This window comes from Ranitomeya imitator, chromosome 2 (genome assembly GCF_032444005.1).
Source record: "Ranitomeya imitator isolate aRanImi1 chromosome 2, aRanImi1.pri, whole genome shotgun sequence".
In the NCBI taxonomy this organism is placed as follows: Eukaryota; Metazoa; Chordata; class Amphibia; order Anura; family Dendrobatidae; genus Ranitomeya; species Ranitomeya imitator.
The window spans coordinates 394785404-394800365 of record NC_091283.1 but is presented as its reverse complement, the minus strand read 5'-3'; the positions used below and the strand labels follow the sequence as shown (position 1 = coordinate 394800365).

General features: G+C 43.3%; 1 protein-coding gene across 1 annotated transcript in view; it reads left to right on the top strand.

Moving 5' to 3' along the window:
- The window catches only part of LOC138666997 (zinc finger protein 813-like), a 55871-nt gene extending 41359 nt beyond the window's left edge, over window positions 1-14512 (top strand). Inside the window, exon 11 of the mRNA XM_069755210.1 lies at window positions 10055-14512. Within this exon, the coding sequence (XP_069611311.1) occupies window positions 10055-11391 (1337 nt within the window). The 3' untranslated portion in view covers window positions 11392-14512. The remainder of the gene's footprint in view (window positions 1-10054) is intronic.
- Window positions 14513-14962: the final 450 nt, after the last annotated feature.

Below are 14962 nucleotides of genomic sequence, written 5' to 3'. Positions count from 1 at the left end.
TTGATAATCCAAATGCTCTCTAGCAAACTTCAGACGGGCCCGGGCATGTACTGGCTTAAGCAGAGGGATGTGTCTGGCACTGCAGGATCTGAGTCCCTGGCGGCGTAGTGTGTTACAGATGGTAGCCTTTGTTACTGTGGTCCCAGCTCTATGCAGGTCATTCACTATGTCCCCCTGTGTGGTTCTGGGATTTTTGCTCACCGTTCTTGTGATCATTTTGACCCCACGAGGTAAGATCTTGCGTGGAGCACCAGATTGAGGGAGATTATCAGTGGTCTTGTATGTCTTCCATTTTCTTATTATTGCTCCCATAGTTGATTTCATCACACCAAGCTGCTTGCCTATTGCAGACTCAGTCTTCCCAGCCTGGTGCAGGGCTAAAATTTCGTTTCTGGTGTCCTTCGACAGCTCTTTGGTCTTCGCTATAGTGGAATTTGGAGTATGATTGTTTGAGGTTATGGATGGTGTCTTTTATACTGATAACAAGTTCAAACATGGTGCCATTACTACAAATAATGAGTGGAAGACAGAGGAGCCTCTTAAAGAAGTAGTTACAGGTCCGTGAGTGCCAGAAATCTTGCATGTTTTTAAGTGACCAAATACTTATTTTTCCCGTCTCCCATGACAGCACACCTGAGAGGGATCCGCCCAGTCGGGACAGGAAACCTACTGAAATAAAAGGGCGGTACCTCTCCCTCGCTTCAGTTGGGTTTCCTGTCCTGATGGGAACCCTTGTGCTGGAATCACGGCGGTACTTTTTTATTTTTTATTCGACTGTTGATTGAAGATCCACTTACCCACTCCCGTCCCGGCACTTGAAGCGCAGGCAGGACGCCTGTATGTCGGCCTTCGGGATGCTGGTAGCGCCGTCCGCAGATCCTTCGGGCTCTTGCGCACGTGCGGGCGTCGGTCCAGCGCAGTCCGGAACTCTGGGGCCATTCTGCGTCTGCCACGCCGCTCTCTCCCCCTCTGCTGGGCGACTTCCGGGCGCGCGGCTGGCGTTCAGCGCAGAGCACGCTGGGAATGGGCGTGCCTGTGTGACGTCAGAGAGGCGCGCCGGATCCAAGATGGCGGCGCCCATGGAATGAAACACTGGTAATAATGTACGCTTTCCGGCGGTATACTGGAGGGGGAGAGGAGTGAAATTGATTACCGGAAGAGGCGGGGAGCGCTGTGGAAGACCCCTTATTAAGGGGGTGGCTGCACAAGATCGCTGCTCATATTCATACAGTTTCCAGAGTTGGAGGGCATGGAGCAGCAGCAGCAGCAGCTATTACAGCAGCAGCAGCAAGAGCCCTTATCAGGTGATGCACCTGCTCACCATCATGCTAAGAAGAATAGCCGCTCAAGTGGAAGGAGCAGCAATCGTCATAGTCGGATGTCTCAGGACTCTTCAGCCTCCAGGAGGAACGTTCCCCGTGCTCCTAGTCCGCCTCGGAATCCGGTACCCTTTATGGTCAGCGATAGGTGAGTGGGCTACATTTTCTGTTTACTTGGCAGGCGCCGAGGAAGGCTAGCTCCAAGACAAAGAATAAGAAATGTGCCCTCTGTAGAGTTCCATTGGCAGTCCAGTGGCAGAAAAGTCTTTGTGTAGATTGCATCCAAAAGACTATCCAGGAAGAGACCCCTGACTTTGCCTCTAGTCTTAGAGCAATAATCAGAGCCGAAGTACAAGACTCTGTAAAAGCAGCCCTTAAGAAAAAGGGTAAACACCCTGAACCAGTTTCGGCTTCTGAGGTGTCTTTTTCTGACGAGGAATGTCAAGAGGAACCGTTATCTCCCTGCTCCTCTTCCCCTAAGTCCTCTGGCTCCTCTTCTGATAGTGATGTGGGGGGCCGTCCGTGCTTTCTTACTGAGAACACGGACAAGCTAGTAAAAGCCGTTAGAGCTTCGATGGGCCTAAAAGATGAGAAAGCGGCCAAGTCCCTGGAGGACATAATGTTTGGGGCTTTAGAGGAAAAGAGAAAGCGCACCTTTCCAGTTAATTCCAGAATAAAGGCCCTTATAGAAAAGGAATGGAGGAAGCCAGAAAAATCGGCTTCTAAAACACGTTACCCCTTTGAGGACAAAGATTCAGAGACTTGGGATAAGGTTCCGAAAATCGATGGTGCGGTTGCTAGATCGTCTAAAAAGTTATCCCTTCCCTTAGAAGACTCTGGTGTATTAAGAAATCCCTTAGATAAAAAAGCGGATGGGTTCCTAAGACACACCTGGGAAGCAACCGCAGGGGGCTTGAAACCAGCAATCGCAGGGACCTGTGTCTCTCGCTCCCTTATTGTCTGGCTGCAGCAGATAGAGGAGCAACTGAGGTCTAAAGCCCCGAGAGATGAAATTTTAATAAATGTAACTTTGGCTAAAGGTGCAGCTGCCTTTGTAGCGGATTCCTCAGCAGACTCCGTAAGGCTGGCAGCTAGGGCTGCAAGTTTATCCAACGCGGCTAGACGTGCTCTCTGGTTGAAGGGGTGCCCGGGTGATTTACCTTCAAAAAATAGACTTTGTTCTATACCATGTGACGGCCATTTCCTCTTCGGTCAAAAGTTGGAAGACATTTTAGAGAAAGCGGGAGATAGAAAAAAGGGATTTCCTCGTTTTCCTGTGGACTTTAGAAGGCCTTATTTTCGGAGGGGCAAATTTAGTAGGCGCCGCCCCCCGGGAGATAGAAGGAATTGGGACTCCAGAGACAGGAGGGGATCTTGATATATGTTTAAAGGTCCCTCAACATCGGCAAAAAAGCCCTCCCAATGACGCCAGGCCGGAGGTGGGGGGAAGGCTTTCATCTTTTCTCCCAGCCTGGGTAAACATCTCCCCCAGTCATTGGACTCTAAGGGTCATCAAACACGGCCTAAAAATAGATTTTGTTTTTCCACCGCGACAAACTTTTGTTTTAACACCCCAAAGAAAAACCCCGGAGGAGCAGCTAGCCTTGGAGGCAGAGGTACTGGAACTGGTATCAAAACGGGTTCTGGTGGAGGTCCCGGGGGAAGAGCAGGGAAAAGGTTTTTACTCCTCTCTTTTTTTGATACGAAAACCGGACGGGTCTCTGAGAACCATTGTCAATTTAAAAAATCTAAATCGGTCAGTAGTAAACTGCTCCTTCAAAATGGAGTCGGTGAATACGGCAATAAAACTCTTGTTCCCAGGTTGCTTCATGGCAGCCATAGACCTAAAGGACGCCTATTACCACGTCCCAATTCATCAAGACTACCAAAAATTCCTAAGAGTGGCGGTTTATGTCCAAGGTTGTCTCAGGCACTATCACTATGCTGCCCTACCATTCAGCCTATCAATAGCACCGAGAATTTTTACAAAGCTAATGTCAGAGGTCATGTCCTTCCTCCGCTTCGGAACGTGGTTATAGTTCCGTATCTGGATGACTTTCTTATAATAGGGAACTCATCAACACATTGCCAGGCACAAATAAAACAAGTCATATCAACGCTAGAGCGGTTGTGGTGGAAAATAAATCTTGCCAAGTCGAGGTTGACGCCGGAGCTAGTGCAATCTTTTCTGGGTTTAGTTCTGGACTCCAGGCGTCAGCTTTGTTTTCTACCAGAAAACAAGCTGGTCAAAATTCTAAATCTTGTAGAGTCAGCAATTCATCACCCTGTAATGATGTTGAGAAAGGCAATGTCCCTGTTGGGTTCTCTGACATCCTGTATACCCGCAGTAAGATGGGCACAGTTCCATCTAAGACAGTTACAATGGGAGGTCCTGTCAGCGCAGAGGTGGTTAAAAGGGCATTTAGAGGGGAGGCTACGCCTTTCATTAGAGGTAACGGATTCCCTAAAATGGTGGGCCGTGCGAGATCATTTGACATCAGGGGTCCAGTGGATAACTCCGATAGATCAGATCATCACCACAGATGCAAGCGGTTCAGGATGGGGAGCTCATTTAGGGACTCTCTCAGTTCAGGGATCTTGGTCCCAATTGGAATCACAACAGGCGTCAAACCTAAGAGAGTTATGGGCTGTAGAGAGAGCTGTAAAACATTTCCTTCCCATCCTTCACGGTCATCATACCAGGGTCATGTCAGACAATCACGCAGTAGTTGCATATATCAACCACCAAGGGGGGACGAGATCCCCTTCCCTGATGAAGTCAGCGTCTGTCCATCTACAACTAGCGGAGCACCACCTATTATCCCTCTCGGCTCTCCACATAAAGGGAGTCGAGAATACAAAAGCAGACTACCTAAGTCGCAAGACACTGAAGCAAGGAGAGTGGTCTATGAATCCCCAGGTGTTTCAACAGATAGTGCAGGCTTGGGGCTTACCTGTGATAGATTTATTTGCCACCCTAAACAACAGGAAAGTAGAGAGTTTCTGTTCATTAGACCCGAGAGAGAAACCCTTCGCGGTAGATGCTCTCCAAATACAATGGAATTTCAGTCTCGCGTATGTGTTTCCACCAATAGCGATGATTCCGACAGTGGTAAGGAAGATCAGAATGGAGCAGGCGAGAGTAATTTTGATTGCTCCATTTTGGCCAAAAAGACCTTGGTTCTCCCTCCTGAGACAAATGTCAGTGACCGATCCATGGATTCTGCCAGAAATTCCGGACCTGCTTACTCAGGGTCCAATATGCCACTCTCAAGTGAAGGGCTTTCATCTGGCAGCCTGGAATTTGAGAGGGCATTACTGAGTAGGCAGGGTTTTTCACCAGGGTTAGTCTCCACCCTGTTGAAAAGTAGAAAGCCAGTTACATGAAGGATATATGGCAGAACATGGAAAAAGTTTCTGGATTTTTCAGGGCAACCTTTGAGAGACAAGGCTCCTGTGGGTACTATTTTAGAGTTTTTACAGGCGGGTTTACAACTAGGGTTGGCAACTAATACGCTCAAGGTACAAGTGTCGGCATTAGGAGCCTTGTATAATTGTAATCTGGCCTCCAATAGATGGGTGTCCCGCTTTATAAAATCCTGTAGTAGGTCTAGACCAGTGGTAATTCAGAGGGTTCCTCCATGGGATTTGAATCTGGTGTTAGAGGCTCTGACTAGTGATCCATTTGAACCTTTGCAGGAGTCATCAATAAAAATACTTACTCTTAAGACAGTAATTCTGGTAGCGTTAACATCAGCCCGTAGGGTGAGTGACTTGCAAGCCCTATCTATCTCCCCTCCTTACACGCAGATATTTGATGACAGAGTAGTCCTCAGACCAGATCCGGCATATCTGCCGAAAGTAGTACTTAAGTTCCATAGGAGTCAAGAAATCGTGTTACCCTCTTTTTGTGATAATCCCAAGAACCCAGGGGAAGAGAAATTTCATACACTGGATGTAAGAAGAGCTATTTTGCAGTATATATCTCTGACTAGTCAGTGGAGGAAGGATCAGTCCCTATTTATAGCTTTCCAGGGTAGCAGGAAGGGCTATGGGGTATCCAAGGGTACTATTGCTAGGTGGATTAGGGAGGCCATTTCCTTGTCCTATGCTTCTCGTGGTGCCCCGATCCCTGAAGGCATCAAGGCTCACTCCACCAGAGCTGTGGCTACTTCCTGGGCAGAAAAAGCAGAGGTATCGATTGATCAGATTTGTAAGGCCGCTAACTGGTCCTCACCGTCTACCTTTTTTAGACACTACCGGCTAGATCTATCCTCCTCAACTGACCTTACCTTTGGTAGAAGGCTGCTGCAAGCGGTGGTCCCTCCATAAGGTGTTTCTTCTCCAAAAATCTCTCAGGTGTGCTGTCATGGGAGACGGGAAAACACCAAGGTTACTTACTGGTAGCCGGTATTTCCGGAGCCCATGACAGCACCTGTATATTCCCTCCCTTCTTTTTTTCACCCTTTTGGTGCGCACTTTTTAATGGGTGTTATTTATTATTACGATGTGGTGGTAGATTGCCATGTGTACTAACCAAGGGGCCTCTCATGCTCTGAAAACCAACTGAAGCGAGGGAGAGGTACCGCCCTTTTATTTCAGTAGGTTTCCTGTCCCGACTGGGCGGATCCCTCTCAGGTGTGCTGTCATGGGCTCCGGAAAAACCGTCTACCAGTAAGTAACCTTGGTGTTTCCACCATATTTTGCAAAATAAATCTTGCCAAATCACACAAGGTGATTTTCTGGATTTGTTTTCTCATTTTGACTCTCATCGTTATGGTCTAAATTTGATGTAAATTACAGGCCTCAATCATCTTTTTAAGTGAGAGAACTTCCACAATTGGTAGCTGACTAAATACTTTTTTCCCCACTGTATGTTACTATGTTACATATTTTATTTTACACTTTGTCAGCGTGGGACATGTATATCCTACAGTGCTGTACTCATTTACAGCAGTGCAGGGGAGCAGTCAGTGTCTCACTGACTGTACCTGTGAGATTGAGATTAAAGCTCAGGGTTCATGACCTCAAGGTATTATGGTAACCATATGGACCCGTAATTCTCATCGCGGGGGTCCGATGGTTACTAAGGAGGTCTTGTGCCCCCCTTGTAACATCTTAAATATCGATGTCGCAATTGACAGTGGTATTTAAGGGATTAATCAGCCCTGATTGTTCACAATATCCAGCCGGGGCTCATACCACGGGATGTCAGCTATCACATACAGCTGACAGCAGGGAATCGCCGTCTAGACTCCCAGCATCACTTTTTAATGGCGCTGAAGAATAAGTACCCTTAACGACCACTGTTAAAATGCATATTGGCAGTCGTTAAGGGGTTAAAAGTGTTGTCCAGTCAGGAAATATTGATGACCCCTCCTGGATAAGTCATCAATATGAGATTCGTTGGGGTCTGACGCTCAGCACCTGAGCAATCAGATGTTATTTGTTATGGCGCCTGCTGGAGGTAAACTCTATGAATGTATTTTGGCAGCTGGATTAGAAGCCTTTCCTGTAGCGCTAAGCAACTCCATTAAGCGTGCTTACGTCTGTCAGCTGCCATAAAAATAGGTGATTGGTGGGGGTGCTGAGCGCCAGCCCCCTTATATTGATGACTAATCCTGTGGAATGGACATTAGTATCTTCTGACTGGACAACCCCTTTTAACTTTTTTTATGCAGTTATAACATTAAGGGCTCGCTCACATGATTGATGATTGCCAGAGAAATAGAGGCTGAACAGACATCTGTCTGAGATGGTTTATTGAATCCTGTGCTACATTGAGCAGGGGATTGCCTGCCCTGCTTTTTGCTTTTGTCGCCAGGCAGTGCCGCTCTCTAGTTGCGGGCAATGCTGGGTAACAGTTCTAGTTTTGTGTCCTCTGGTTCCATCCAGGCTGGGAGATATAGACTGGATTGCCAGCCATCCGTAAATTTACAGTCCGTCGGTGAAAAGCTGGTGCTGTAATAGCAATCTGCCGGGAAAGGTGAAAGAGTGCCAGCACATGAGCACTACAATACTTTGCTCTGCCCTCAGCAGTGCAGAGAAAATTACGCATGTTCAGGAGTCCAATGGCGGGGACACTGTGTGGTTATGTAGTATGCGTTATCCAAACAATGAAGAAGAGAGGTGTAACCCGGACCAAGACCAGTGATGCCCTGCAAACTGGACTGCGTGTGAGTATACAGTTAGGGCCAGAAATATTTGGACAGTGACACAATTTTCGCGATTTGGGCTCTGCATGCCACCACATTGGATTTGAAATGAAACCTCTACAACAGAATTCAAGTGCAGATTGTAACGTTTAATTTGAAGGGTTGAACAAAAATATCTGATAGAAAATGTAGGAATTGTACACATTTCTTTACAAACACTCCACATTTTAGGAGGTCAAAAGTAATTGGACAAATAAACATAACCCAAACAAAATATTTTTATTTTCAATATTTTGTTGCAAATCCTTTGGAGGCAACCACTGCCTTAAGTCTGGAACCCATGGACATCACCAAACGCTGGGTTTCCTCCTTCTTAATGCTTTGCCAGGCCTTTACAGCCGCAGCCTTCAGGTCTTGCTTGTTTGTGGGTCTTTCCGTCTTAAGTCTGGATTTGAGCAAGTGAAATGCATGCTCAATTGGGTTTAGATCTGGAGATTGACTTGGCCATTGCAGAATGTTCCACTTTTTGGCACTCATGAACTCCTGGGTAGCTTTGGCTGTATGCTTAGGGTCATTGTCCATCTGTACAATGAAGCGCCGTCCAATCAACTTTGCAGCATTTGGCTGAATCTGGGCTGAAAGTATATCCCGGTACACTTCAGAATTCATCCGGCTACTCTTGTCTGCTCTTATGTCATCAATAAACACAAGTGACCCAGTGCCATTGAAAGCCATGCATGCCCATGCCATCACGTTGCCTCCACCATGTTTTACAGAGGATGTGGTGTGCCTTGGATCATGTGCCGTTCCCTTTCTTCTCCAAACTTTTTTCTTCCCATCATTCTGGTACAGGTTGATCTTTGTCTCATCTGTCCATAGAATACTTTTCCAGAACTGAGCTGGCTTCTTGAGGTGTTTTTCTGCAAATTTAACTCTGGCCTGTCTATTTTTGGTATTGATGAATGGTTTGCATCTTTGTATTTACTGTCATGGAGTCTTCTCTTTACTGTTGACTTAGAGACAGATACACCTACTTCACTGAGAGTGTTCTGGACTTCAGTTGATGTTGTGAACGGGTTCTTCTTCACCAAATTAAGTATGCGGCGATCATCCACCACTGTTGTCATCCGTGGACGCCCAGGCCTTTTTGAGTTCCCAAGCTCACCAGTCAATTCCTTTTTCCTCAGAATGTACCCAACTGTTGATTTTGCTACTCCAAGCATGTCTGCTATCTCTCTGATGGATTTTTTCTTTTTTTTCAGCCTCAGGATGTTCTGCTTCACCTCAATTGAGAGTTCCTTTGACCGCATGTTGTCTGCTCACAGCAACAGCTTCCAAATGCAAAACCACACACCTAGAATCCACCCCTGACCTTTTAACTACTTCATTGATTACAGGTTAACGAGGGAGACGCCTTCAGAGTTAATTGCAGCCCTTAGAGTCCATTGTCCAATTACTTTTGGTCCCTTGAAAAAGAGGACGCTATGCATTACAGAGGTATGATTCCTAAACCCTTTCTCCGATTTGGATGTGGAAACTATCATATTGCAGCTGGGAGTGTGCACTTTCAGCCCATATTATATATATAATTGTATTTCTGAACATGTTTTTGTAAACAGCTAAAATAACAAAACTTGTGTCACTGTCCAAATATTTCTGGCCCTAACTGTATTAAAAGCTTTTTTTGGTTTATAGAGAGTGCATTGCGAACATACTGTATATACTGGATTCTCAAATGCTTTAACAGAGGGCTTACAGGTGCCTGCCCTACTTTATAAGGGAAAAACCTGGTGACAGGTTTCCTTTCTGCTTCATACATCTTGAGTCCACTGCCCGATATAATTTGACTTGCTTTTATGAAACATAGCCATTCCTGATTTTTTTTTTACCTTAGCTTGCTGTTTTCTATTCTTCTTTATGGTTTTGTCACTACACAAACCTCCTGGTTGTGACCTAGCTACCTGACCTTTCTCTTGCCTCTGGTTCGCTTCTCCAAATAGAACCTCTTCCCAGGAAGAATTCCAGTTGACTCAATTGTAAGACCAGATTCCTATACAAGAGTTAAAGGATGAAGGCTGTAGTTCCTCCGGAAAGTGCCAGAAGGAGTGGCTTGCAAAAAGTCTAGCCAAAGTGGCTTATTTCAGCCTGAGGCCTCTGACAGACATAACAATGTGTTCATGACCAATCAGTGCTCTTCCCACATGCTTTTCTCCATGTTAGAGTGCTTGTACCTGACAGAGAGTGCATGAGATGAAATCACCTAATAAAATTGATTATAGGCCTCTTTAGGAGTCTCTTTAGAAAATGTAACTGGAAACGATTGATGACAGACACAGTGAAACTTTAACTTACAGAGAGGATGGCAACACTACAGAAATGGAAATTTGAAAGAGCAAAACCTGGTGACCTAACACCATGAACTATCAGCCTCAATTTTGAAGTTTACTGTTTACTTGTTCAAAATTGAATTTCTATTACAGTTTGTATGGCAATGTGATAAAGTATGTAACAAAATACATATTAATATAATTTAAATGCAGTGTTATATAAAAATAATTAAATCCGTTCTATTTTTGGCAGGTGACTGTACCAGGAGCTCCGAGGGACATGTGATATTCTCAGATTTTGCAGCTGATAATCATAGTAGCACGTCTGTTACATGTGAAGAACGCGTAATTTTTCCAGATACACCTCAAGCTCATCTAAGAAAAAATCTGAATCCTGATCCTTATCAACAGGTTCTCTCTTCTGCTTCATCAAAGACAAATATGCAAAATGAAAGTCAGAGAACTGCTGTTAAAAATGAAATAACTTACATAGAGGAGAAACCATTTTCATGCTCAAAATGTGGAAAATATTACAGTCGTAAATCGAGCCTTGTTACACATCAGAGAACTCACACAGGGGAAAAAACATTTTCATGTTCAGAATGTGGGAAATGTTTTAACCGGAAAACAAATCTTGTTGCACATCTGAGAATTCACACAGGAGAGAAGCCATTTTCATGTTCAGAATGTGGGAAACGTTGTAGTCAGAGATCTAAACTTAAAATACATCAGAGAATTCACACAGGAGAGAAGCCATTTTCATGCTTAGAATGTGGAAAATGTTTTACATACAAATCAGATCTTGATAGACATCAGAAAATTCATTCAAGGCAGAAGTCATTTTCATGCTCAGAATGTGGGGAAAATTATAGTGAGAAATGCCTTCTTTTAGACCATCAGATAATTCACACAGGAGAGAAACCATTTTCATGCTCAGAATGTGGGAAATGTTTTAAATACAAGTTAAGTTTTGACAAACATCAAAGAATTCACACAGGAGAGAAATCCTTTTCATGTCCAGAATGTGGGGAAAATTATAGTAAGAAATGCCTACTTGTAAAACATCAGAGAATTCACACAGGAGAGAAGCCATTTTCATGCTCAGAATGTGGGAAAAATTATAGTGAGAAATGCCTACTTGTAAAACATCAGAGAATTCACACAGGAGAGAAGCCGTTTTCATGCTCTGAATGTGGCAAATGTTTTAGATTAAAAGGCCAACTTGTATTACATCAGAGAAGTCACACAGGGGAGAAACCATTTTCATGTTCAGAATGTGGGAAATATTTTACCCGGAAAACAAATCTCATTGCACATCTGAGAACTCACACAGGAGAGAAACCATTTTCATGTTCAGAATGTGGGAAACGTTGTAGTGAGAGAGCCAAACTTGAAATACATCAGAGAATTCACACAGGGGAGAAGCCATTTTCATGCTCAGAATGTGGGAAATGTTTTATAGACAAATCAGATCTTGGTAGACATCACAAAATTCATTCAAGGCAGAAGTCATTTTCATGCTCAGAATGTGGGAAACGTTTTAAATACAAATTAAATTTTGATAAACATCAAAGAATTCACAAACAATAGAAATGACTTTCATGCCCAGAATGTGGAAAATGTTTTAAATGGAAGACAAATCTTGTTACACATCTAAGAATTCACACCGGAGAGAAGCCATTTTCATGCTCAGAATGTGGAAAATGTTTTCATCAGCAAATCTTGTTACACATCCGTTAACTCATACAGGAGAGGAGCCATTTTTTCTGTTTAGAATGTGGAAAATGTTTTAATCTGAAAGAGAAGATAGTATTCTGCTACAGATGGATCTGGATAAGTTGGAAACTTGGGCTGAAAGGTGGCAGATGAGGTTTAACAATGATAAATGTAAGGTTATACACATGGGAAGAAGGAATCAATATCACCATTACACAATGAACGGGAAGCCACTGGGTAAATCTGACAGGGAGAAGGACTTGGGGATCCTAGTTAATGATAAACTTACCTGGAGCAGCCAGTGCCAGGCAGCAGCTGCCAAGGCAAACAGGATCATGGGGTGCATTAAAAGAGGTCTGGATACACATGATGAGAGCATTATACTGCCTCTGTACAAATCCCTAGTTAGACCGAACATGGAGTACTGTGTCCAGTTTTGGGCACCGGTGCTCAGGAAGGATATAATGGAACTAGAGAGAGTACAAAGGAGGGCAACAAAATTAATAAAGGGGATGGGAGAACTACAATACCCAGATAGATTAGCGAAATTAGGATTATTTAGTCTAGAAAAAAGACGACTGAGGGGCGATCTAATAACCATGTATAAGTATATAAGGGGACAATACAAATATCTCGCTGAGGATCTGTTTATACCAAGGAAGGTGACGGGCACAAGGGGGCATTCTTTGCGTCTGGAGGAGAGAAGGTTTTTCCACCAACATAGAAGAGGGTTCTTTACTGTTAGGGCAGTGAGAATCTGGAATTGCTTGCCTGAGGAGGTGGTGATGGCGAACTCAGTTGAGGGGTTCAAGAGAGGCCTGGATGTCTTCCTGGAGCAGAACAATATTGTAACATACAATTATTAGGTTCTGTAGAAGGACGTAGATCTGGGGATTTATTATGATGGAATATAGGCTAGACTGGATGGACAAATGTCTTTTTTCAACCTTACTATGTTACTATGAAAGCAAGTCTTGTTAAACATCAGAGAATTCACAGAGGGGAGAAACCATTTTTCTGTTCAGACTGTGGGAAATGTTTTAGGCTATGTGCACACGTTGCGGATTAGGCTTAGGAATTTCTGGTGCGGATTCTGCCTCTCCTGTCAGAAAACGCACCTGCGGATTTGTTGCGTTTTTTGTGCGGTTCCGCAGCGCTTTTTTTTGCGCTTTTCTATAATGGAATAGGTACAAAAACGCTGCAGATTCACAAAAAAGAAGTGACATGCTACTTCTTTTAAACCGCAGCAGATTTTACGCAAAGTGTGCATAGCATTTTTTTTTCTCATTGATTTACATTGTACTGTAAATCAATTGCGGATCTGCGTTTCTGCACTGCAAAAAACGCTGCGGATCCGCAGAGAATCCGCAACGTGTGCACATACCCTTAGGCAGAAATCAATTCTTGTTACACATCAGTTAACTCACACAGGTAAGAAATAATTTTCATGCTCAGAATGTGGGAAAAATTTCATTAGCCAAGGGGGAGAAACCATATTCATGTTCAGAATGTGGTTTTAGGAATAAATCAGTACTTTCTATACATCAAAGACCTCACACGGGGAAATGCCATTTTCATGTTCAAATTGCTGGAAATGTTTTAGTTGGAAAACAATACTTATCACACATCAGAGAACTCACACAGGGAAGTAGCCATTTTCTAAATTGTTTCACTGACATCTCGTAGAAAAACATAAGTTATAGTAAAGTCACTTGTCTACAAAAGAAAGGGAAAGCAATTTAGTGCACTAAATGATTATTAGAACATGCATACAATTACCCATTACCATTTGTTATTGAGAACTAATAAGTATAAAATAAAACACCTATACTTGGATAAAATATGTATTTTACATTTGTATAACTACAGTATAAAGGGTTGTCTGATGCTTTATTTCATCCTATTTGACATTGAACATGGAGAGATGATGCTACACATGATCAAGACAATTGCCAAGGTAACCATTTAATGCCCCACTTTTCTCATCCGGTTAATTGATTGACCTAATAATTATATGAGACCAGGGGCGTACATAGATATCATGAGGCATCAAAGGAATAGATAGTCCTTGATACATATGTGTCCCTTCTCCTCATGCAGGAAAATATACAGACACAATAAATCACCTAGCCTTGTTTCCATTATGTGCTCCTCCAGTCTGTGCTGTGTGAGGACTGAGGCTCCACACAGAAGGCACAATGATATTGCCTGCAGTGCCAAAACTTAGACACGTTGGCTGAATAATGGAGCAACAAGCTGAGGGCTCTCTGTTCCACCATTGTATGCAACTGGATCTGTGTCCTGAAGATGCAGATACCATTGGACGTGCGAATGTTCGGCACTGGAAGAGAATAGTTGAAAATCAAATAGTGGCCTTGACAACCGTCTCAATCATGTACAATACGTTTTGTTATTTATTCCCAAAAATTACAACTGGAGAATAACAGAAATTTAAGGAACAAGAAGTGTAGTCAGGGTCAAGTTTGTCAGTTTGAGCTGTTACATGTTGTACAAAGCAGCATTTGTAATCTGTGTCCTCCAGGACATATTCCTAAACCACATCATTCCTATTGGAGTGGTGTGTGCCTGAAAATGCCGGGAGGATGTTAGCAGGGCTCCCGTCCAGCGGTCACCGATTACTGACCTGACCGAGCGACCGAGTTCTGCAAATCATTTCTGCCATCTATAGTTAGCATTTCTCCGCTTCCCTGCAACTCTGCCCTGCTATTCAGTAATGTATTCATGTCCAGTGTGTTTATGAATGTTTTAATATCGATGTACAATTATAACAAAGTGTATTATATTATGGTACCGTACTAGCCAGAAAATGCAATGTAAATACTTTTGTAAACCTGCATGAGCAAGGAGCCTCTATGCTCTGAAAGGTAGCAAATATAATTTTTTATTTGTCAAATAAAGATCCTTTTTATGGGCATAAAAGTATGCACATTGTTCTGATAATCAACTGTACCCTGAATAAAGGTTTATATTTGTGTCTTTTGATTGCTTTGATATTTATTTATTTTAAGTTTGGAGATTTTGCATGAATTTGATATTCATGATGGTGTCCTGCAGTTTGGTATTGATAATACCAAATGGAAGGGCACCATCATGAATATCAAATTCCTGCAAAATCTCCAAAATTCATTCTCTTATATTCAAATATCTATAAGTATCTTCCTCCTTGTTTTATGGAAAACCCTATTATTATGTTACAGACCCTGTTATCGTAGAATCTTTGAATATTAGAAACAATGGTCTGTCTTTCCTTGTGCTTACCGTATTTTTTGGACTATAAGACGCATCCCAAATTTTTAGAAGGAAAATAGGAGAAAAAATTAATGCGTCAAATTGGGGTTCATCTTACAGTCCGAATTAAGCTTACTGGAGGTGGAGCTCGACAGCGCTGGTGGAGCGGGGTCACAGGAGGTGTTCGGTGGTCTAG